A 26738-nucleotide genomic window follows, 5' to 3' on the forward strand; every position below is an offset into this window, starting at 1 on the left:
TGTGGGCACCGGGGGGGCTGCGGGATGATAGTTGCCTTCTGCCGCCGGACCGGTGGTTTTATTTGCACCACCGGGTCCCAGCTCTCCCGAGTCCCGGCAGCCGCAGCACTGTTCTAATACAAAAAGGTGTATTAGGGACCCGGGATATATATAAAGGTGTATAAAGGGACCCGGCGCAGACGGATGCGGCCAGCCGGCCACGCCGGCCAGAGGTAACACACACACACACATACACACAAACACGTCACACATACATACAAACACACACACACAGAAACACAACCCCCCCTCCCCACCGCCGTACCACGGCTCCCCTCCGCTCCGTTTTTTTTTTACCGGGGGGCGCCTCCTGCATTGTCGGCAGGGGGGCGCCGAAAATCTAGTTACGCCGCTGTGTGTGACGTGTTTGTGTGTATGTGTGTGTGTGTGTGTTATCTCTGGCCGGCGTGGCCGGCTGGCCGCATCCGTCTGCGCCGGGTCCCGGGCGGCTCTCCCGTTACTGCTGCTAATGAAAAAGTGACACTTGGAAAATGGCTGCCCCCATACTGCAGACGAAAAACTGTCTGCGGTATGGGGGCAGCCATTTTCCAAGTGTCACCTTTTTGTATTAGAACAGCGCTGCGGCTGCCGGGACTCGGGAGAGCTGGGACCCGGTGGTGCAAATAAAACCACCGGTCCGGCGGCAGAAGGCAACTATCATCCCGCAGCCCCCCCGGCGCCCACATACCCTCAGTGCCTCCCCGCAATCGCGGGGGCTGCGGGATGATAGTTACGCCACTGGGCATCAGCAAGAGTGTATGCACTTGCCAATGCTGGTCCCCCCCACCGTGCGCCGGATCCTGCCGCCGCCAATATTGGCGGGAGCATCTTAATGTGTATATAATATAGTGGTTCATAGCAAATTGGTTGTATATTGGCACATCCCACTAGAGGGACGTCCCACTGGGTGTATTATGGATATGGGCCCTTATTCTGGTTTACTCGCTAGGATGAAAATTCGTATCCTTGCGAGTCACTCTAACCCCGCCTTGCAAATAGTTAGCCGGCACCATCCACTCGCAGGTGGGATGCGTTCACTATGCTTGCAAACGGATGTTTTACATGACCATCCATTTGCATGCCAGTGGGACCCTCGTCAACCATAGAATGATGTTTAAGGGGCATGCATATGTAAGCGCCAGGTCCAGACTACCCTTACATATGCATGTAGAAATGCAGGGAATTGGGCGGGCAGCTGGCATCCGGTTATGTCAGATGTCCGCCCCCCCGCACATGTGTCACGGACACATCAGCATGTGTACGCCCAGAGTTTTCATGGGAACGACCATGAAACGCTAGGCGTTCACATATGCTAATATAGGTTTCAGTGCAGGTAAGAGCATGAGATGAGGGGAGATAGAAGGGAATGAGATCCAGTGTGCTGAGTAGAGGTGACAAGTCGCAACAGGTACAGTTGAGCCCAGCAAGTTCAGCTGCAGATTAGAGGTGCAGAAGTTTAGCCCGGTAACATTCCTCAGCGCTACTGTGTTATTTACCAAAGGTCTTCACAGATGTGCAAGTCTCTATACAGTATTAGTGAGAATACATGGTTGGTGGGCTGCAGATCCCAGATATAGTGCTGCTATCTTTAACTGCCTCCTGCTCACTACCATAGTGCTAATGACAACTTGACAATTACTAAATGCAACTTTATTTTGCAATATACTAAAATCATTTAAATAATGTTTACTTACTCAATTGTGTATTCATCAACTTTTCTTGTAACGTTAATGCCATAAAATTGCTGCATAGCAGCTATAGCTGATTGCATGGTCTCTGCGGTGCGCAGTACTGACATTCTGGGGTCCGTTGGTGGAAGGTAGCCGTATTTTTGCAACCACACCTGGAAATGCACAAAACAAGAATATTCATTTAGCAAGAGAGAAAAGTAAAAAAACAAACAAACAAACAAACAAACCACAAACTAAACATAAACTGTATAAATACATTTACGGACAATTTTAACTCCCATTTGTAAATATTTATTCATGCTTCTGTGTCCAGGTCTTGACCTCCTTGCTGAGTCCTTTTCCCAGTGACCACTGACCTACTGAGTTACATTACAAGTTGGCTACCGCTCCTGTTAATAGACTGCTAGTCCCCACTTTTCTCTGGAACAAGTAATGACCAATACCTCAGCAATTATAAACAGCACACTGTTCCAACCAACCACGCTACTTATGTCTTGCAACCACATAGAACAACTTTTAATCACAATATAATTAATTAGTGATTACAAATGTTAAAGCGCACCATCTACCTGATTGAGAGGAAGGGGTCACAGATGGAGGATAGTGGTACCTCCATGCAATAAGACGCACCTAATAGATGCATTGTGTTTGCAGTTTGCTGGATTAGTAAAGTGTTGTGATCAGATAGAAATGGAAGTGCTACAGGTTGGCAGTCCGTCCCTAAACCCAAGATGTCTTGATGTCACGCCTATGGATGGTGCCACATACTCTAGAACATGTCCTAAGGATGCTTTGGGAAGCTCCACAGGCTGCAGGATGCCTGACCACAGCATCCCTTGGACTCTCTGAGTGGCTTTGCAGTAGCTCTTCTCACTGCAAGATGCCATTCCAGGTCACTGCATCCTGTACGGCAGCACTCACACGCCACTAGGTATGGATGGCCCTGTACAGACACATAAAGGAAGCTTTTTATATTGCTTATTTCATTAAGTCCCTTTAGGACCAGCCTCCTGAATGCAGCCAAGAGCATAGGCAAGTGGCTATTCCAAACGCATGACACAATTTGCGGTGAGAAACTGGACGTCCAGTCTCTTTATTTGTTCTACTACTTTTATATAGAAACATATTTGCTATATAGAGAGCCAATTTGTCTATCATTCTGGAAGATAAGCAACAATTATTGAATACTTTACCTTCTTCTATCCATCACACATACAGTAGTTACATACAGCCGTCCCTCACTCCCAGCTTTCACCTTTTTAATCAAATGCATATTCCCCTCTATTGGTCTAATTAAGCTTTTAGGGGGGGGGGGGTATTCAATCACCGGTGACCATCTCCTGAGGGGGAGATGGCCACCGGGCCCTATTCAATGCTGTCTTCGCCTCTTCCCGGCCTCAACTCGCGGCCACCCCCCTTCTAATCTCACTTAAGGCAGGACATTGAATCCCGCCTGTGTGTTCTCAGTCGAGCAGACCAAGAATGGGACAGGGTCAACAGCCGTGACCCCCAGATTGAATACCCCCCCTTAGTCTTAGTTTAGTATTGAATCCTGTCTGTCATAATAGTAAGTAAATAATTAGACAAATCCTGGGAGGAACTTTTCGGGATAATTCCACAAATGTCACAATACACTGCAATAGGGATTATTACTTTCTATACACAAGCCTTAAATGGTGGACTAAAGGGGTCCATACATGAGTCAAGTATTGGTGCAATTTCCTGGTCCCCCAAAGCCTAAGCTGTGGGAATTGGGGAAGTCCTACTTGCTGGAAATCCTTAATTTGCAGAGTTATACTAAATTATTATTGGGATCTGTAATTCAAGGATTTTTTGAGGATTGCCAATCATCAATGTCTGTTTTTGAATGGTGGATCAGATGGGCATGGTCAGAAGAAAAAAATACATTGTTTTCCTCCAACACACTGATTGGCATTAGTAACCAGTCTTAAACACAACATGACAATAGAATTCAGAGATATTGGTTACATATATATTTGCGCAAATATATATGTCCATTGTCAGAAGGGAAATCAGCCCATAGGTGTTTTGGCCACATAATTCCTGGTCCTGCAAATGTGATTACTTATGATTACATCACCTCTCATTCCTCTGGATACCTCAGTATGTACAGAAACACCACTGGTTTTACTGTGGGATGTAGCAGCAAACACGATCTACGCATATACTGTAGCTCAGCCACACTAGAAAGATTTATCCATGAACCACCCAAGAAACGTCATACACCCAAGTAGGGAAATAAGATGCATTTTAATGGAAAAGAAAAAAGTTGCATGAAATGGCATTCGTGGCTACCGAGGCACTAGAAGGGCTGTTTAATGCGCAAGGAGGCTACATGGTTTCCTTTATGGTGACAAAAATCTAAAATATTCTAAAAAGAATTAGTGCTGGGCACGATAACATGTTATTGTTGCGTTACCGCCACAGCATTATAACAGCGATCATTTTTTATACTGTATGTGTTAAGCTGGCGGGAGGCCAGCTGCACCGCCTCTCTGACAGCATTACAGATACCCTGTGCCCCTCCAAAAATGGGCACCGCCACATAGAAAACACGCTAGAGGTACTCCTGCATCTAGTGTTTGCAGGAGGACCTCAAACGGCTGTCTCCTTTGCGGCGATGGCCATCTTTGGACGGGCGCAGGGTCTCCAATGCTGCCAGAGACTCTGTGCCTCCAGGGCACCACTCTTCCACCCCCACAATAGGCATTTAACTCCCCCAGGACAACAGGCATTTAACTCCCTCTGGGCAAGCAGCATGTAACCCCCCTATGGCAACAAGCATGTAATCTCCCTTAGCAAAAAGTGTGTAATTCCCCTTGGCAATGAGCGTGTAACCCCCTATGGCAACAAGCATGGAGCCCCTGGCAACAAGCATGAACTCCCTATGGAAACGAGCACGTAATCCTCCCTGGCAACAAGCATGGAACCCCTGGCAACAAGCATGTAGGTAAGCGGCACTTTTGTGCCTAAAAAAAACGATTAATCATGATTAAAAATTTTAATTGTTCCCCAGCACTAATAAAAACCAAAACTAAGCAAAGAAAATTAAGACCTAAGTGTGCAGTCATCAATACCTCATTCATTAACAGGAAACCAGTCTCACCTCAACAGACCAGTTCATTCATTTCTTTATGGATTTGGAAAAGAAACATTTCTAGCCTTCAGTTTTAGAACTGATGCATTATGTTTGTATTTTGCAACAAAGAAACCTGGCCGCCACAAATTCAATTGGCTTTGTATTTCCATTAAATGTGTTCTCTGCTGTCTGTTTAGCACCTCTGATAGAATGAAATCGAGCTGAAACGCCACAAAACCAAGTGTAGATGGAAAACAGACAAGTCATTAGGTGAAATACAAGCAAACAGTACAAAAAACTATAGATCTAAAAAACAAAAACACACCAAAAAAACCTCCAGATGTCACACAATAAATAAAAAAAATCAGCGTTTTGACGTGCGTTTCGCGATTTATATCCATTTGGGGTGTTTTTGTTTTGTGAGCCAATGTAAATTATTCACTGACTCAACACAGTTAAACATTAAAATAATACTATGCACATTTTTCTTGTAGTATTCGTAGGTGTATAATGCTACACTGTCTCATCAAGATATCCAGTTTATACAATGAAGTGTGCAGCATAGTTCTAAAGATAAATTACTTTTGCCTGTTATTTATTTATGCCAGACAGGCTATTTTCATACGGGTTATTCCAGGACAATGTTTGGTAGAAAAAAAGTGATGAAATTCATATGGGAAACGCAGTGAGAGTAAGAGATTGAACTGATTTTGGCTAATAATATACTGTAGACGCTAGTGCCAAAGCAGGTTCAAATAAAGATTTATAACAGCAGCAATTATATATGGAATACTGTTCTCACTATTATAAATTATAAGGACATTACAAGTCACCAAGGGGATCAGTAACCATATAAAGGAACAAGTCTGCGGGCAGACTGCTATGCTTACACAGGTCACAGAAATATGAGATTACATGTTAAATCTGTAATAATTTATAGTGGGCCAGAGCTGCATCGTTCTAAAGTGAAAATAAGGTACAGTAGTTATAACTCCACATGTTCTTCACATTTTGAACTTTGGGAGTTTATTTAATTAGAAATTATTGTGGTTCAAGGAATTGAACTCAGAACAAAGCGATTATAATATACTATTTAAAATCCTGTCAAAATGAGGGTTTCTGCAATTGTACTTTAACTTTGAGCTGTGACAATTTTTAGCCCACAAACTCTCTACCACACCCCCAGTCCCTTTCTGCTCCTACCTCTGGCTTCACAACTCCCTCTCTCCATATCCAGCAGGTTTTAAACCGAAAACCGGTCATTGTCACTGCAAATATTGCTTTCACTTTCTGTTATGACTTTTTTTTTTGGCACACAAATAAGTAATTTGGTCCATTGAGTGTGTCACTGGCAGTACTTTAACCTTATAGAGGAGAGGAGTAGTTAGCCATATACTGTAAATTCAAGGGCAATAACATTTATGAAAACTTTTTAACGATATGGCCTTCCTTTTTGCTACCTAGATGTACTATCCCTGATGAAGTCTTGATGACGAAACGCGTCAGGTTTCTGTATGATATTCATGCCTATGAATTTATAAAATCTGAACCATTGGACTCTCATATGCTTCAAATGGAATCTGCCTTTTAAAACATTAATGATTTTACTGTTATTAAAAATTGTCCATAATTGTATCCAGCCTGCTGTAGTATTGATACTTCAGATTACGTTTTTGCTGGTGGTGGCAATTATTGAGACGCACTCTATTCCTTCCTATCTTGTGTCTATCTGTTTTCCCCCACTAACAGGGGGACTTATAGAGTTGCAGCCTCACTCTACTTTCAGCGCAGGAAAAGGGTTAATTATTCTATATACCATATATACTCGAGTATAAGCCTACTTTTTCAGAACATTTTTTATGCTGAAAAAGCCCCCTCTCGGTTTATACTCGAGTGAGGGTCCCACTTGAGTCAATAAGTTTTCACATTTTTTTGTTGTGAGATTTAGGTGCCTCGGCTTATATTCGGGTCGACTTATACTCGAGTATATACGGTATATATATATATATATATAGAGAGAGAGAGAGAGAGAGTGTGGGGCGGACCGGCACTCACTCCCGGCTGAATAGCCTGCTCCGGTGCCTTCCAATATGGGAAATGCAGGCTGAAGAACAACGGCGGCATTCGGAGACTTGTAATCAAAGTTGCTTTATAAAATCATCAAATACGTGCAAAATAACAGACCGACGTTTCGGGGAGAAAACCCCGTTTTCAAGGTGCAGAAAGTGACTCACTTTCTGCACCTTGAAAACTGGGTTTTCTCCTCGAAACTATCTATCTATCTATAGATAGATAGATGTCCGAAATGTCCGCACTCAGTCCCAATGCAGGAAATGTAGGGTGTGCTCCAAAAGATGTATATGGAAATAGAGAAGGTCAAGGTTCAAAGAAGTTTTTTAATGCATATTCATGCTCATACCAATGCCGACGTAACGTTTTGGTCTAAAACAGACCGCCATCAGGATACAGTACAGCATAGCGTAGCTTCAACCACCAGGCATCCAGCCTCCAGAGAGGCTGTACCTGCATTGCCTTGCCGGGTCAGTTTAAGTACCTACAAACATGTCATCACTCCCAGTTTAACCCAAACTTAATACCAAACATAACCGCAGGGTCAATTATATTACACATAGGGTAACTAGGCAAACACATCCAATGTGGTCAACAGAGTTTACTGTGTGAAACACGCTAAATAAAGCCCTAATTGTAAACCGTGCTATTGGCTGGTCGGAAACGCATCATGCGTTCCACCAGGGTAGGCGGAAGTGACCTGTGCGTGTCACAACCCATCCCATTTTTATGAACTGAATAAAATCATTAGTTATATGTATAGCCCAATGGCCAACCAACAAAAGATTACAGTGTTACTAACATGTCATCGTATTGTTGGCTGTAGAGTTACTACTGCCGTCGGTCACTGAGCCACACAGACAAAAAATGAAATCCAATTTTGTTGGTTGGCCATTGGGCTATACATATAACTAATGATTTTATTCAATTCATAAAAATTATATAAAAATACATAAAAATACACACAAAAATTCACTAAATGTTTTGATGCCATTGGTTGGGACATAATGCCTCAACCTTTTGTCACCTTTTTGTCCTCTATATGTCACTTTAGTTACATAGATTTGTTTTTGATCCCTGTGTCAATGTGAGTAATGCCAGCCAGGTTGGCTTCAGTATCTCCCCTCATAGACATCACACTTTAATAACGGTCTGTTATAAAAGGTTGTATATACCATATTTAGGGTACTTCCTGGTGTTAAAATGCATATAATTATGGATGCTATGCGACACGCATGAAGCGTGTTCTACATAGTGATAACATCTTACTAATGTTCCCGTGCTAACATATGCGGCTGGCATCGTGGTGCGGTGACGGAGGCCTCCCGCGATACCTGTACTGTGGTGTGCGGGGGGTCTCCGTCTCCTCCCAGCCGCCTACTGCTCCCCTCACGCCGGGAAAGCTCAGCGTGGCTGTCCCCGGAACCTCCTCCTCCCCCCTGCAGCCGGAAGGACGTCCTGCTGCCTTGCTAGGCGGAGGAGGCCCATAGGCTCCTATAGGGTACCTTGCCCGGCGGTATCAGTGCGGCCGGGTTTTAGTACATAGGAAAATGCTGTAAAATGGGGGTTTTACCACATTTTCTGATTAATACACCCCGCCCTGAGTCTCTAAATACAATATACTGTATACATCTCTCTCTCTCTCTCTATTGTTATTTAATCTATTCACCCCCAGACCCAGAGTTCCTGGACCTATTTTTCCAGAAAAAATAGTACTGGTGACATCCTTATACAACAAATGTCACACTGCATGCTGGTAAAATAAAATCACAAAGGTCATTCTTTTTATTACTTTAATGAAGCGGCTCATTTGCAGTTCTATCGTGTTTTGTCTGTTTGTTTATGGAAATACTGGCATCATGGGAAAAGGGTTCAGAACAAGAGTATTAACAATTCATTCAGTGTTCAAAAGCATACAGTAAGAGCAAGCTAATTGCAGGCGGCAATGCTGCTCAGCCTCTTTTGTCACCCAAAAAAATCTCATTATAGAAACGGAATGAAATCTATTTTGTAGCAGAGAGTAAAATATAGGGGCGTAATTACCGTCACAGCAGCACATTTATACTGCAAATAGGCTGGCTTTCATAGTAGGACATGAGTTACAATCGTACCAAAAATATATTATTATTCTGTATGTTTTAAGATATTTTGTTGGTGAGTGTCCTGCATTTTTTAAGTCTTTCCGTGTTTTCCATTAAAGATTTACCGCAGAAAGGAGGGCTGAACAGTGTTGGCCCATCTTCTTCTGAAGTACTCTGTCTCTACTACTCGGCTGGGCTCATGTGCAGCGAAGCCAACAGATGTGCCTCCATACATTGGGCATCATTGTGCAATATGGCGACTGAGATACTGCAAGACGGCTAGCGTAGCAGCGTTTCTTTACATTTTGTACCTTAGTTGCAATCTCAGATGCCGCAAAAAGCCTCTGACATTGTATTAGAGCCCCTCAGCTGTGACTTTAGTTGCACAGGATTGGTATAACATGTACAACGAAGCACAATATAACTTGGCGTGAGGAAAAGTTGCAGTACAAATGATGTACAAATTTGCACACCCCAGGGATCAGTGCAAACTAGCAATATAGTTTTAAGTTGTTTTAATTATGTGAATACGACACACAATTTGAGTGGAAAAGATGCTTGGTGTGGCTGAATATTTTGGGTATTCACGCACCGAGGAATACTTAGTGCGACTAAAGCCAGAATGTAAAAGGACGTGTGTATTTAGACTTTAATTATTAATACTATCTCTGTAATATTCCAATCATTTTTTAGTAAAAACTCAACAAATGTTCAGCGCTGTAAAGGAAATATGGGGACTGTCAGGGAGAGGGCAGGGCTGAGGCCGATAAAAGCCCAGACTACCGTCTGCTATAGCCAACACTGCCTGGCGCTGGGAACAGGGCCGCACTGTAGCCACTAATACTGCCTCACTGAGGGGGACGTGGCTTGATGCAGTGTCAGGTGACCAATTCAGGAAGTTCCTATCTAATTATCTGTCTATTTATCCCTTTGTATTATGCCCACATTAATCATTAGGTTCATATATTTGTGTGTAAAATCTGGTACTAACATATGCAGCTGGCATCGCGCTGCGTTGGCGGAGGCCCCCCCGCGATACCTGTAATGTGGTATGCGGGTCTCCGTCACCTCCCTGCCGTCTCCTGCTCCCCTCCCCCTAAGCAGGCTGTCCCTGGCGCCTCCTCCTCCCCCCTGCAGCTGGAAGGACGACCGGATGCTTTACTATTGGGAGGAAGGGCTTACCTTCCGGGTCCAGGAGAGGGAGGGGGAGAGGGGGTTCGGTAGGTTTGTGGTGGAGGCGTCAGGCGGCGAAAAGAAACCCATAGGCTGTTATAGGGTGTCGCCACCCAAAGGTGGTGATACCCTACTATGCGTTATCGTGGCAGCAGGGTTTTAATACATAGGAAAATGCGGTAAAACGGGGGTTTTACCGCATTTTCACCTTAGTACATCCTGCCCTTAATAACATCTGCTGTTACCTTCATGTTGTTTGTGGGGTCTATGTGAATTTAGTAGATAGCAAGTAGCATATACGGTATATCAACAAATGGGAGTTAACATTTGTGACCCTTGTGGGTGCTTCTGAAAAGGGGGCACTAGGAATGTTGTGTTGCCTCATGACACACTCCCATTTCCATTACTCTCTAAGATGTTCGGATGCTCCCAGCCTTTTCCCTGCCCTGTGTAGATGCCGTGATCCCCCAAACGAGCCCCCAGGTGAGACTTTTCCAGCGAAAACAGGAATTTTGGTGTGTTTGCATGGAGGATAATATATAAATGATCTCATATTCATAATGTGGAATATATGCATATGTTACCGACTTTTCCTCCTCCTAGACCTGCTATGTGAAAAATAGCTTATTTCTAGGGGTTCCAAACCTTAACAAGGAAATTTGGAGCTGATAGTAGATAATGCTAACTCAGCGACAGCCAACACAGACAAAACACAGCTGATAAAAGCATAACATCCTCAGAGACAGTCTACCTTGCCTCAAAGACACTTTATTCAGTTCTGTAAGGCATTGTAGACAAAACCAGGCCTGCTGTTTTAATGAACAGAGCTTTAGAAGTGTAACATCAGAGAAACACAAGGAAAAAGAAAAACGTATAAAAAGGATGGGGATTGGGGAATTTAGGTAAGTAGAACTGGAATAACCCCTCTCCCCAGTGACAGTTATGGCAAAACACACATCAACTGCATGATTACAATACAGAGACTCCTGAGGGAGGGGGAGCGCTGGAGACAGAAGAGGGAGAGAGATCCAGAGGGAAGGAGAGAGAGAGACAGAAAGGGGCAGGATGGATTTTAATGTGAATTTTACACTTCTGCATCACAGCAGTTATTATTTAGCATTACAACTACAGTACCCTTAATTTTTTTTTTTAAACTACTGATTTGTGACCTCTATCCTGCCCCTTTTTTACTTAAGATTCATTGCAAACTTTTCCATTTTCTTGACCTGTTCCAATTCCGCTTTTAATCAAATTAATTTGTTTATAGAAAACTTTTTATTGTTTTTGTATTATCCAAATACATGGCGATATGGGCAGTAATGAAGACAAGCAAAGAATTGAATGGTGATGACATCATTCTTTATTTATTTACTTTGTTTCTTATATAGCGCAGCAAATTCCGTTGCGCTTTACAATAGGAAGCTGTGATAAAGCAAACTGGGTAGTAACAAACCGACATAGAGGTCGATTTATAGCACCAATCACATTACAAAGCTCTGTTCAGAAAATAGGAAACCATTCACATCGATCCCTGTGTTGTCTGCATCATGCAAACCATATATCCCAACTGTCCTAATTACAGCGGGATAACCCCTCTATTTGGACACTGCCCCATTGTCCCACCCATGGGTCCTATTGTCTCTGTAGGTGGGTGGGGGCAAGATGATTTAGACGGTGATCATTCGCTAGTTGCCGTGCACATCTATCAGTGCAGGGAGGAGTAGCTGGGCGGCTGCCTGGCTGCTCTGGGAGCGCTGGGCACGCCCTCAAAATTATGGTTGCAGCACCGGGCCATGATCCATCTGCCCAATATAACACCCACCCTCCCGTGACTTCGGGGCCAGCATGGCAGTTCCCAATTCAAAAAAGACAAAAGTTGGGTGGTATGTGCAATCTGAACATAGATAGGGCAAGGGACAAATTCAAAGGCATGACCCCCAGTGTTGTGAGACAGCAATGCTAACCACTTTGCCACCAATAACAGATAAGATTAGAAGATTAATAAGATTAGAAGTCCATGAACAAATCACTGGCAGTACATTTACTTAGCACCGCAGCCTGCTGCTTCTCTGCACAGTAACAGTATGATATTATTTTTCTATTACATGATGCCCTGTTGAAAGCTTTCCTGCGGACTAGGACTTGTCAGCTGTCAGCAATGTTTCTGTAATCTACCAGCTGTGTTCATAGTAAACTCTGATTACTGGTGGCAGCTGTAATAACTGTGATGCCACTAGGGTCAGTGCTAGTTACAAATCACACTGCTTAGTGTAATCTAGGCCAAAGTTGTCTAGGCAATAAGATGTCCTTGCAAAACCAGTGGAAAAGCTGTAATACAGATGTGTCCTCATACATCATATGCAGCAGGAGATGAGACATATTTGCATCACTATGTAAATAATACATACATCAACTCTGCTGATTAAAATGATATCCAGCATGCCTATATTCTGTGAGAGATTGAGCCTGTGTCTGCATAAGAAATGCTACATTACAATGCTTTGTGGGAAAAAGGTGCTTGTGTGTAATATGGACAACAAATCATATCACTCTAGCGAGGCCACGCCCCCATTTTGCCACTGTGGGGGACTGCCCCCCCCCATTTTGCCACTGTGGGGGACTCCCCCCCGCCCCCCCCCCCCCACCGTGGGACACTGCCGGCACCAGGACAGTTGGGAGGTATAGTGTGTATAGTGTATGTACATGTGGCATGGAAAATAGAGTGTAAGCTCCACTGGGGCAGGTACTGGTTAAATATTCCCTGTAAAGAGCTGCAGGATAAGTTTCCTCTATAGAACTACCTGTTATACCTGGAATAACAAAAAACTATATATGTATTTATAAGGCCCATAGTGGTAAGGTTACACATACAGGATAATTGAAATATATAATAGTATATATACTGTTTTTTTTAATTGTAGAAATACTGTATTCATATATATTATATATGAATACAGTATTTCTACAACAGCTAAAACAATATTAAATGTGCTTATTCAATTTACAATTCATAATTTGTCATTGTAGCTGTTAGAAATAATAATCTATTAACATAAAATTCAGTAATAGATTGCCAGGGCAAAAAGTCCCCTGATGAATCCCTGTGGAATTAATGATATAAGACAATAGCCATTGGGGTCTGGCAAATGTCAAGACAATGCGAGAGTCCCTCAGTGCAGAATGGAAAAATGTGAAGATGTAACATAAACAATGAGTAACACACACGTCATACAACGCTGCTCTGACCTACCAGATCTTGTCTACGCATGCCAAAGACAAAACAAGAGCCAGAAATAAAATACTATGGCTTCTGGTCTTAGCAAGGCTTTCATTGATTTAGTTGTGCTGCCACTTCTGCCTGCTACAAACTGTAATCACATATTTTATTATAAAAATTAAAAATAAATCATATCATTTGGAACACTTGGGGGCAGATTTATTAAGCTTGGAGAAGAGATAAACTGGAGATAAAGTGGAGAAAAGGTAAAAGGAGATAACGCACCAGCCAATCAGCTGTGTTTGAAAAAGACAGTTGGGAGTTGATTGGCTGGTGCTTTATCTCCTTTTACCTTTTCTCCGCTTTATCTCCAGTTTATCTCTTCTCCAAGCTTAATAAATCTGCCCTTTGGTCCTGTACAGAAAACATAGATAGAAGAAAAGCCCCTTGCCAAATGACAAGTTCAGTAAGGGTAAGGAGTGTGTTGGTATGTATTGAGGAACTGCAACCAGAAAGATTTGTAGTTCCAACGCTTTACCACCTGTTAATTCATAGGCCAGTATTGAATGAGAAAAATTCGCCTTGTTTTATGGCGAGTTTGTGCTGTTTTCGTGTTGGAAGGAGCATTTTGCTCTCCAAAAGTGAACCACCCTATTCAATGTGATATTTTTGCCGTCTTTTTAAGTGATTTTCGCCGTGTCTCTCCGTGTAGCAATTCTCCATCTTTTCATGGAGAACTGGAATGTGAACTTTTAAACTAAAAGGTTTTTTTTTTAAATTTTGGTGTAAAAAAATCAGGATTTTTTTTCTCTGAAGGGGCATGTTATTTTTATTCATGTGCTTATAGCACATGAATATATATTTAATTTTAAAAAATATATTTTTAAATTTTTTTTTTTTTTTTTTTACACAGAGCAGCCAGCAGGGGGCCGGAGCTCTCGAGCCGCTCATTAGATATTTATATATTCACTGCATCCGATCATTACATATGCACGATCGGGTGCAGTGAATACTGGGTCCCCCGCTGGCTATAGGGGGGGGCAGCTTGTGCTGCCTGGGTCCCGGGGAGCCCACCTCCCCTCCACATATGTTCTGGGGCAGCCAGGGAGACTTTAATCTCCCTGGCTGCCACCGTCCCCCGGCTCCCTGCCAGCTCCCTGCCGCGGACGCTCGTCCGCTGCAGGGGTTAAGACTCGCCGCGAGTGGCGGCGAGTCTTAACCACATTGAATAGTGGGAGCAGGAGTGGCAGCGAGCCCTCCGGAACAGGGCGAGTGCATGGCGAGAGAAAAAATCTCTCGCCATGCACAGAGAATTTTTCACGTTGAATACTGCCCATAGTGTTTGTAGGCACTGTAAAAGACAACTGCAGTTGGAACATATTTAGGGGCCGATTTTGATTCACTCTTAGTAAACAGAATTCGACCCCTGCCCCAATGGTCGGGTTTGCGCACGCACATTTCTGCGCATGTGCAAACCCCGACTGCAAACAGCCACGGCGATTTACAATGTCGCCGGGCCGTTCACAGAGAAGGAAGGAGGGACGGGCCATGGGAATGTGGGCGGAACGTAGTCTGTCGGGTGCAGGCAGGCCCTGTCTTCGTCCTGGAGCCTGCAGATTCATTCTCCACTGACTTATATTTGCAACGCCAGGAGAAATCATTCGATGGTCGGCGACCATCAAATGATTTCTCCTGCTGCGGGAACATGCGAGGGGATGTGTCTTCATAACATATCCCCTCGCATGGTTGCGAGAGGAAACTGTGGTGGAGGGGGCGGGTATTCACCGGGGTGGCAGGGCTGCTTCACAAAGATGCGGTAAGCTGCGAGCTTCGCAGCTTACCGAGTCAATGAGAATCACCCCCTTTTCATGCAGAGAGAGAGGTAATATGGGTTGGGTGTTTCCAAACGGGGGGCAGATTTATTAAGCTTGGTGAATTGATAAGCTGTCTGGTTTTTATCACCGACCAATCAGCTCCTGCCTGTGAAGTTACAGGCTTGGTTCTGAAAAATTACAGGCAGGAGCTGATTGGCCGGTGATAAAAACCTGACACTTTATCACTTCACCAAGCTTAATAAATCTACCCCTGAAATCTAAATTGCCGCATAAAAATAAAGCAATCTAACATTTCTGGGCAACATACAAAAGCAGCCAGTATTTACCCTGCACAGAAAAAAAAAGCATCTGCTCACCTTGCATTGCAACGTGGTTTCTACCAGACACAAAGTTAAAAAGTTACCACATTTGCTAATATATTATAGCAGTGCCATCCAGGGCTGGCGATAGTCAAAGGGGACACGCGTACCGGGCCTGACCTTGTGAGAGGCCCCAAGGTTCTGAGGGTCTGTAAGCATGGCTGCAGCGCCTACTAGTGGTTTACAAAGGCACCAGCCGCCTAGCCCTCTCCTATCCATCTGCCTGGATTCCTGCAAGGGAACTTACTTTGACCCCTAACTGGTAATCACCCTGGGCTTAGTTACATGTCTGGCTACTAATACTAATGAGGCAGACAGTCTAATCAAGGCTGGCACTGATGTCACAGACCCTCTCTTAAAACTTAGACAAACATGCGTTTTTTTGGACACTTCCTGTAAACGGCAGGATACCACCCCCAAATGCCGGCTTCCTGAAGGTCAACCTCTGGCCACATTGTATTGACAATGAATACCCAATTTCGGTCGCTATTCACCCTTGAGCATGCGTGCTCCATACGCTTGTGCAGTTACTCGATAATCGCTTGATCTGTGTCTGAGGTTTATGCTAAAGAGTTACCTAAGAAAATCTACTTTCACATCACCAGTCATTGAATGCACCCAATTGTAGTTAATTTCAGCCCATAAATTATTAGTTACAGTACTGGACATATAGATGAAGCCAGCCTCAGCCAGCCCGCCAGCGCAACATATCCATAGCAGTGGCAGATGCTGGCGATGAGCGTGGCTGGCAGATGGGGACGAGCGAGCGTTTCACACTCTCGTGCATCCCATTGCGAGAATGGGGTGCATGAGCGTCTCGTGCGTGCACGCCCCATTCTGGCGGACGGGGCGGGGGGTGGCGCAGGCTGGCGGGGGACGTCAGATAGCGATCAGATCGTCAGGAGCCGCTCTAATGAGAGCGCTTCCATCTGTACATGATTCCCTGTCACTCTACATGATCGGAAAGCACTAGTATTGATGATGATTCCCTGAGCCAACACTCACAAGTCTTGTGAGTCTAATTATAAAAAGTCTGGATTTAGCCGCTCTGAAAACTGAAATATACAGTAATTATTACAGGCTTAAAAAACTTGTTGATTTAGAGTTAGGTCACAATCCTGGCAACATAACAATATGTGCTAATTATGCATAATTAACCATTATTATCGTGAAAGGAATAAATGTATTTGGTAATAAGATACAAATGAAATGTAAATAATTAAAATTGGCATTTGCAGAATGTTAAATAGGTAATATGTTAGCTTCTAACCAACGCAAATTGGAAGTATTGTTATTATAATTAGTACCTATCAAATAGAAATGTATATGGTGTATTCTGACTAACAATGCATAAATGGAATTTACTCTGTGATTACAACTTTCTTCTACAGTGCAATATTAATTTGCATCTTATAATGTTAAAAAAGGTAATTAATTAACTTCAGTATGGCAGAATTCCGATTTTTTTTTTAAAGTATGTATTGTAATCCTCAATACTGTAGCCACGTTACGCAAACCGCCACTTAGCGCCATCTTCTGTTCTAAGGAGCATGGCGCCACAGCCTCTACTGACATTGAGAACCAGCTACCGGTAGTTTTACAGTTTGAGAAGCGACCATACAGTATATATTGCCACTTCCTCTTGGCAACAAGTGTTCTCTGTGGAAGAGAAGACCCCAAAGGAGTGACATTATACCAGTCATTCAGTTGTTTAGGTGCCCCTACAACCAGGCTCCCTTCATGATGACCTATTGGTAGAAAAAGTATTGTCCACTGGTCGTGTATGCAACTTTCTATGTGTACAAAACTCTATATGGAAACAACTGACTAACCCAACATCGATATTACCTGCATTCACAGATTGTAAATGTGGGAAATAGGAATTGATGACATCATCTTACAGACTCGTCAATTTTGCTGTCAATGTACCCTCAAAGGAGCTTTGTTACTTTAGAAGTAATCTCAACCATACTCTGTGACTTGAGCTTTACAATGGAAGTAAACGCCACTTTTCCTATAATTCCTCATTTGTGTATATACTGTACGATAGGTATTTATAGATACATCACTTTCTCTTTCCTAAAATAACTGAAATGCAGTATGACCATACGTCATGTGTTATTTTTTTTATGTACTTTGTTTTCTTTTCTATTTTGCATGGAAAATCATGTTTTCTGTTAATCTGTCATCAAATGTCTGCCAAGATATGCCTGCCAATATGTGTGCTTGTGTCTCCACACATACATTTATATAAGTACATCTGTTTACCTTAGTTGCCAACTGTTCCTCTATTTTCAGGGACAGTCCAGGAAACGTCGCTAATGTTTAAAACTGGAGAACTATTCAAAAGTTTTCTGCACATGTGATTCAATTCACCATTTTTTTTCTTTTCGGTTATCACTTGTACACTTATAGTTATTAAAACATTATAGTTATAAAAATACCTTACAATGAAATTAAAGCTGGGTATACCCTAGACGATTCCTGCAGCTTCCGATAACAATATCAGCGGTGCCGCAGGAGAATGATATTTAGTGTACACATTGGCTGATATCGTTCGTGATATTGGTCAGTGATGTCACCTGCCACCCTCTACGTACGTGCAGTTGATGACAATATTGTCTGCATGCACGGATGACAACAGCAGCGTGGGCTACCCGCGGCCAAGCGCATCATTAAGTATATTGGACCTTATTCTGGTTGATTCGAATTCGAAGCCTTGCAAGTCCACCAGACGCCGCCCTGCGAATGCCGATATGCACCCCCCCCCCCTCGCACGCCGCATTCGTACATATGGGATGCAAATGGATGTTTAACATTAACATCCATCCACAGGCTGTCGGGAAACATCCACATCATCCGATGGTCGCCAATCATCGAATGGTGTGGAAGGCACACACACATCTAAGGTTACTCTGAGGTAACCTTAGATGCGCGTGGGCATTCAGAAGGAAGTGGGCCAGCATCCGGTGATGCACTCACGCCACGTTACCGGGTGATATCCATGGGAACGCCCAGCATTTTCATGGGAACACTCTTTAAACACTTGGCGTTCCGATGGGCATGACTATCCGGCGCCGCCCACCACCTGCAATGTTGGGTGCGTGAACCTGGCGAACAGTCTGTTTGCCGTGCACCAGGCGCATGCACATGCACAGAAATGCGTCAGCGCATTCACTAAACATCGGTCCCCATGTGAAAGTATGGTCGTTCCGAACAGACCAGAATAACCCCCATTGACTGTACACACTGGACAATAGATATATGATATCGTCAACAATATAAATATTGTCCGTGGCATTAACGATATATCGCCCATTGTATACCCAGTGTACATATAGAGAGAATGGGACAGATGTATTAAGCAGCCCATAATGACTGCAAAATAACGGGTCCCGCTTCTCCTGCATAATGAGGAGAAGCGGGCACCTGTTATGGGCGAACCCCCCCCCCCCCCGATAAGGAGAGCTGTTATTCCCATCATTAATGGCTCAACTTATCGACACCCTATTCTCTCCCCCCTGGCAGGGCTAGTGTTGTCCCCGCAGTGGGGATAGTAAAAAATTCCAGTTAACTTTACAGATGTAGAACTGGTCTAATTACAGTTTTGAGAAACAGAACTTGTTCCAGCAAACAGCAAAAAACACACTTTATCACACATATTACTTGATGTACCACTGAAGAGCTTTTATTGGACTTAAAATGCTCTTCTTCCGTATTTAATATATTAATCAAACAGAAAGTCCCATAGGCTATTTGTGCCATTCAATAATTAGTGCATCACTTGGTTTTGTTACTAATTAATGAATATCCCATTACATCTTCAGCAAACTGCAGTGAAGTGCTCACAGCTCATTGGGCATGTTCCTACGTTAGTGACACACCAAGCAGAATGCAACATTAGCTCTCGGTAATCAGCCTTCTTCCACATTGCTATTTGCATCATTTACTAATATGCTAATATATAGGACAGAACTGAACAATCAATTATGTTGTTCAGTTCTATCCTTCCATTGATGCTATCTCCTGAGACGGGATACATTCAAAATTCCAACAATGGAATCCTGAAGCTGACAATGCCGATGGATCCTCAAATTGAGTGTCAGGGTTTTAGTTAAGGTTAGGCTCTGGGCAGAGGTTCCCAAACTTTTTTGAATCCCGGCACCCTAGAGTATCAGAATATTTTTCAGGGCATCCCTAGGCCAAAGTTTGTTGCCAAGAATAAAAATTATTTTTTTTATGAAATAATGTCATCCTTAGGTCCAGTTAGGTGGTGAGGAACACGATTAACTTATGTTTCCCCACATATTTTATAATTGGAAGCCCCAAGCACTGATTTTTCCTGTTTTATTGGCCATAAATAATTTAAATTGGTTCTGGACCACCAACCTGAGGCACCCCTGAAAGTGCTCCGAGGCACCCCAGGGAGCCTAGGCGCACAGTTTGGGAACCACTGCTCTAGGGGGTAATTTTTGCATTTTGTAACCCCATAATACACATACAGAAACAAACAAGCCATACAACCAGCAGAAACATCCCAAAACACTTTGAGAACCCAGCAGGTGTTGCCCGTTACAGCAACTGTATGTAATCATGCCTCAGCCACCTATTTCGCCTTCAAGAATATTTGGTAAAAAACAGTTATACAGTTTGGAATTACTTGTTGGTTTCTCTCTACTTTATATAAACTTCCAAATTCAGTTTACAGATTACAAACAAGTGCAAGCTTATAGGTCTACTTACACAGGCCACACATCCTTCATACCTTCATGTTTTAAAGGTTATTAAAGGTTTAAAGGTTATAAAACTCACTGGTCCTGGCATAATAGTTCAACAGTCACTAGGTCAACACCTAAGAATGGTCGAAATACCCTAGGTCGACAGTGACAGAAGGTCAACACAAGCTTAATATTGACATGGACATGGTCGAAACTCAAAAGGTCGACACACGATATTCTTTTCTATTTTTTTGGAACATACGTCAACATGGGCACGGTATAAGTCTACCCCGTCCCCTTGCATGGATCGCTGCGATTCCCTTGATTCGGGAAAGGTGCCTTGCTGCACTCAGCACACTATTATAATCTCACTCTATGCCCACTTGGATAGTAACGTATGAACCAAGTCGGTCTAACCAAAAAAAACACACATTGTTGACCTTTTGAGTGTCGACAATGTACAAGTTGACCTTAAGCTTGTGCTGACCTAGCGTATGTTGAACATTCTTGGGTGTCGAACTAGTCACTTTCGATCAACGGTGGTCTTTCGACCTAGACATTGTCAACCCCGGGACCGGATGCCCAAGTCACTGTGGTGTTGATGGAACAATAGAAGTCCTACAGTATTGAAGTGTTGTGTGCCAGTCATCGGGTTACAGTGACAGAGCTAGCTCACCGCACATACAGTAATACTTCAAACACAGAAAACGCGAGGCACAGTAAAAACACAATAACACAGGAATAGAATATTCAGCAATTGTCTATCAAGGGGATGTAGTCAAATGTTGACCTCTAAGATGTTAGCATTGACCATGTGGACACTTTAGACATGCTCACAACGATAACATGTGAAATGTCGACATTCTGAACGGAAAAAAAGGGGAAAATATTCCCCCAGCACACTGCAAAGGATCAGCAATGAGATTTCTATATTGCATGATAACAGATATACAAACATCTCAGTATTCATACCTCTCCAAAGATACTTATAAGTCACCAGACTGTGTCAAGGCTTCTTTGTTCTAGCACCTAGTCTGGTCATATCATTGAAGATTGTTATGCTACATGAAACTAGCACATACATGAATATATCTACTGTAAATTGAGAACCACCTCACCTGGAGGACCCGCAAGATCCTTCAAATGGCAATACTGTACAAGGAAGATTTATGTATTTCTATTATCATGCAGTATTCAAATGTCATTGCTGATCGTCGCAGTATGCATAAGGGTGCAATTCCCTGACAATCGCATCATCGAGGCCCTGCCCACTTTCTTATGGAGTCTGACAGATCTTTCCAAGATTTGTGAATCTCTGAGGCATTTCATTTGTGTTTGCTAGTATGAGATCACCCAGGTGATGAGGTAAGATACCAACAAATTGGGGCGAGCTGGGTTGATTACAACACTGGATTCATTATTGCTTGTGGTCATTCTTGGTAAGCATGCCCTCTTTATAGGCACTAAACAAAAACAAACCACAAGTAAGGAAAATATCTGTATAATGAAGCAAGCAGGCACATGTCAACAAAACTCCAATAACGTCGCAATGTGCCTAAAACATCTATCATACCTACTGTAACTGCTACTTCTGTGACTGTAATGCCCCTTTCAGACCGCACTAAAAAAATTGTATTTTGCCGATCTTTAACCATTTTAAAACGGTAATATGTGCGGTCTGAAAGGTGCAGAGTGATTTTACCATTTCCAAAAAAAAAAACAGTTTTTGGAAACGGTAAAAAAAAGGGTCCTACCCGTTTCAGACCTGTTTTTTTTGCTGTCTGAACGGGTCTGAAACGGTATTAAGGACCCAGCCAATAGTGGTCCGCTCTGTGCATATCTAATGAGCGGACCAGTGTGTCATTAGATATGCACGGTCAAACCCAGACGGCTCCCAGGATGCTAAATCCGGGCCAGTGCCCCTCCTGCACCCCCACACTTCAGTGCCTCCAGTAAGTGACTCACATGTGCTGCCAATGGCCACGGGCTTGTGGTACACCTCCAGGCAGATGGGGTAGGGTAGGGTTTCAAGGCTGTCGGCGGAGGATGGGGTGGCAGGGTTCTGGTGAGAATGGTGCTGCCGGTGCTGGGACGAGGACACCAGGCCCTGGAACATCGCCATGGTGGCGGCAGCACTGTCACCTCAGCGGCTGCAGCGGGACATAAACACTGCGCGTCATCGCAGCTGCGCCTGTGACACGTGTCACCATGGAGCCGGTACCTGGCTGGTCTAAATCTCCATCCAGGACCCACCACTGACTAGGTATTATATCACCCCCCCCACCCCCCCCCCACCCCCAGGCATTTCAAACCCACCCCCTGGAGGCACCCCCCCAGGCATTTCAAACCCCACCCCCACCCCCACCCCCTGGAGGCACCCCGAGTTCTCACCCTTCCTGGTTTAACGGTTTGCAGACTTTCACACCGCAAACCTGCTTTAGACCAGGTATTTTCATGCGATGTGAAAGGGCTCTGACCCGTTTAAAAAAATGTTTTAAATACCTGGTCTAAGCAGGTTTTGCGCTGTGAAAGTAGCATAAGTGGACAAATGGTGCAGACTTTCCAGACTCATATAAATCATGTGCTCAGTATTGCAATAGCAATGCTTATAGTGGATTTCATTTTAATTATTTTCAAGTTATTACTGGTGAGCAGTGTAAAAATTGCCTGTTATAACTCACTGATGACATGTCAAGTTGTTCGTCAACATGAACAAACAGGTGATTATAGGGCAAAACCTGAACTGATGGAGCTTTGAAAGGGTCTAATTTAATGAAGATTATAAGTGAAGAGTTTCACCTGATTATAGCTCACAAAGGTCATCTATCTCCTGCAAGCCTAGACAGCCCCAGCAAAGCATGTGTTGCTGCAGTAATTAAGCAGCATAATTAATATACTACTTGCACATTTTAATGATGTGGAGGGACAAATGGCAGAGTCACAAGGTGTGCATATACCGATGATCAAAGAGTCCCTTGTGTGTGTGGCTTATATAAAGCTTTCTGGATTTTCTTTTTTTTTTTGCCAATGTAATTATTTATCCATACTAGTATGTACCCCTGTATTAAGCTCTACAAGGCTATCTTCAGTTCCTGATGATTTGTAAGCTGGTAGATCTGTACATTTTAAAAGAGATTGACAGAATTGAAACTGCGTCAAGAGCAGCTATACAAAGACCATCAAAATGGAGGTCGCCAAACCTGGAATCAAATACTAAAAACACAAACAAGATGGCCCTTTAATGGCGCTCTTATCACCTGGAATCCAAAAATGTAATAGTCCCCTCCTGGTAAAGTTCTACTTTGCGTAGTTTTTTCCTTTTAAATTCTTTATTCCTCCAAAGTAGTTCGTAAAGGGAGGAAAAAGAAAAAAAAAATAGTGTAGTAGGTCTAGGATAAAATATTCTGAGAAAAGGGATGTAGCTCTTCCCCCATTAGGTGTGGAACGCACATCCATATTTATTTAGATATATTACCGGGGAAGGTCCCGGCGGAAGTTATTAGCGCATCAGTATATATAGCACCTTGCGCAAAGGAGAACTTTACCAGGAGGGGACTATTACATTTTTGGATTCCAGGTGATAAAAGCGCCATTAAAGGGCCATCTTCTTTGTGTTTTTAGATCTGTACATTTTGTACAAGATGACCCCCAAAAACATTTGACAACCTTTTTGTGTCAATCATTATCATGCCGAACATTTGACCCTGTTGAACTAATGCATGTTGACCAGTGGCAGCTCTAGAGGTGGGATGCAGCGCAGTCCAAAATTCAAATAGGGAAGCCACACCAACTGCCACTTCTGACACTGTCACCTGGAACTCAATGGAAGTACCACCTCTAGAGCAGCCATTGATGTTGACCATACTGTACTGTATGAGATCAATCTAATTACTGCCTGCCTAGACAGTGTAGATCTTCTGTAACACATACTACATTCCATGGGAAGACGTTATAGGGGAAGGAAATGGGACGGAGGGAGCGGTCTATCATGTCGGAAGCCTGTTTGTCCTGATTTGTTATGACACAGTGTTGGGAGGTACTGTATACTGTGGGGGAGAGCATAAAACCGTACATAGAGAGAGCGATAAAAGCAATCAATCAGTTTATAGCTTTCATTTACCTAGCACAGTCTATACAATGAAAGATGCTGATTGGTTACTATGGGGAATCTGTATTGTATCTCTCTCTAAGGTTTGATACATTAGCCATGTAGCATGGCAACCATGCACTAACCTAAACTGCCTTAAAAACACCCTTACATCACCAAACAAAAAGTGGACACTATCTGTGTCTCTATGACTGAGTAAACCTTGTTTTTCTAATTTAAACAGTTTTTTGCATCTTGCCAAGGAAATAACACAGGAGAGCTGTGGGCGGAACAGAATATACAGGCAAATTCTGTCCAGGGGTGAGATGTACTAAGCCTGGAAAAGTGATAAAAAAAAGAAAGTGATAACCCACCATCCAATCAGCTACTGTCATATTTCAAACACAGGGCCAGATGCACTAAGCTTGAAAAGTGATAAAATGGAGAACGATAAACAGCCAACCAATCAGCTCCTACTTGTCATTTTTCAAACACAGTCTTTGACATGGCAGGTAGGAGCTAATTGGCTGGCTGTTTATCACTCTCCATTTTATCACTTTTTAAGCTTAGTCCATCTGGCCCACAGCCTGTAGTATGTCAGTTAGGAGCTGATTGGCAGATGTATTATCGCTCATCATTTTATCACTTTTCAAGCTAAGTACTACATCTGGCCCCAGGACATTTATGGGTAAATTCCTCAAAAGAAACTTGTGAACGCAAAACTATTAAAATGTTATACGGTTTCCGGAACTGTTGAACTGCTATACGGTTTGGGGTTTTCTGTTGAAAAACGACATGGCGCAGCAACACTAGGTCTTTAGGTCTAGTTTTCCTAATTAGTTTATTTTGGGCCGCTGCCTCATCAGAAGCAGTGATCATGAAATGGCTGTCTTGATGACACAGTCTGAATGCAATGTTGTTTTACTAAGCAGTAGAGTAATTAAACCTAGATCATTAATTTGTAGTGACCATGGTCAATGAAAGAAATCAATATTTCATTTTAAGTGCACTCTGGTATTGCTAAAAGCAATTCTTAATTGAGAAATGCTTTTAATATCACCTACAGCAGCACTTAATAGATAAAGTGCCACATTTTTAATGCAAAACAAAGGAAAGATTAGATAGAAAAAAAAGGAATAGAAAAGCCATGAAATCAGTCTTATCCTGTGATTCCTTCAAATCGTAACTGAGCCTTGTGAAAATGAATAAGTTGTGCTTTGGGCACTATATCCAGGCAGACTACAGCGACTAAGATCAGAACTGTACAGATTACAAAGCATTATTACATACCTCCCAACTGTTCTATTTGTAGCAGGATAGTCCCAACTTACAGGGTGGGATATAGGAAAATGGTGGGTTTTAGCCCAATTCTGGGATGGGGTTACCAGTCTCTTGAATACTCATTGGCGATCCACTGGACGGGCTTTCTAAAAGGGCCAATAAGCTTTCTCTCCAAATTTTGACTGTGACTCATTGTTAAGTTGCTAGACACTGGAAATGCACCGACAAAGAATATCCAGGGTTTAGTCTCTCTTACTTTACAACGTATAACCGAATTAGGCCTCTTTCTTTCCTCTCCTTCTCCCCTTCCCTTGTTCTTGTTCTTTCCTCTTTAATTTTATTCTGCTTTTATATCTCTCCCCTGTTTCTACTGTCTGACTTGTAATACTATATTTTTTATTTTCCCTCTGTTCTTTCAACTACGTGCCTTCTCATTGGTCGGTCATTTGAGGAGAGTTGGAGGCGTTAGGATTGGGGTCCGAATTATCCCGATTTCACATGTGTGAATGGGATACTTGATGGAAAAATGTGCAATTGCAACTGGTGTGTGTATATGCAAATAGATCTGGATAAAGAAGAATACATAAATGTATATAATTTTGATGCATAACTGCAAATATATGGGTCTATGTACTTAGAATTTGAGAGGGATAAAGCACGAAGATAAAGTCTCCAATCATCTCCTGTCATTTTTCAAAAGTCTCCAATCATCTCCTATAGTTTTTCAAAAACACAGCCTGTAACATGTAGGGGGGTATTCAATGTCAGGGTCAAGGCAGTCGAGCTTGCTCGACCGCCGTGACCCAGTCCCGTTCTCGGTCAGCTCGACCGAGAACATGCAGGCGGGATTCAATGTCCCGCCTTCCGGGGAGCGAAAAGGGGGCGTGGCTGCAAATTGCGGCTGGAAAAGGGGCGAGCTGCAGCCGGCAGCTCGCCACTTCCCGGCTGTTCTCGGCAGAACGAGACCGACAGCTAGTGATGTCGGGCTCGTTCTGCCGAGATACCCTGCTCAATGCTGTCGGGGAAGACAGCATTGAATAGGGCCCGGCGGGCATCTCCACGACGGGAGGTGCTCGCCGGAGATTGA

At 43.2% G+C, this 26738-nt stretch overlaps 1 protein-coding gene across 2 annotated transcripts in view; it reads right to left on the minus strand.

Moving 5' to 3' along the window:
* MMP16 (matrix metallopeptidase 16) overlaps positions 1-26738 on the minus strand; it is a 184070-nt gene that overhangs the window by 92314 nt on the left and 65018 nt on the right. For both annotated transcript variants that reach the window (XM_083187385.1, XM_083187384.1), the window contains exon 2: positions 1734-1882. In XM_083187385.1, coding sequence (XP_083043511.1) covers positions 1734-1882 — 149 coding nt within the window. The remainder of the gene's footprint in view (positions 1-1733; positions 1883-26738) is intronic.

Source organism: Crinia signifera, chromosome 5 (assembly GCF_055691185.1).
Source record: "Crinia signifera chromosome 5, ASM5569118v1, whole genome shotgun sequence".
Lineage (NCBI taxonomy): Eukaryota > Metazoa > Chordata > Amphibia > Anura > Myobatrachidae > Crinia > Crinia signifera.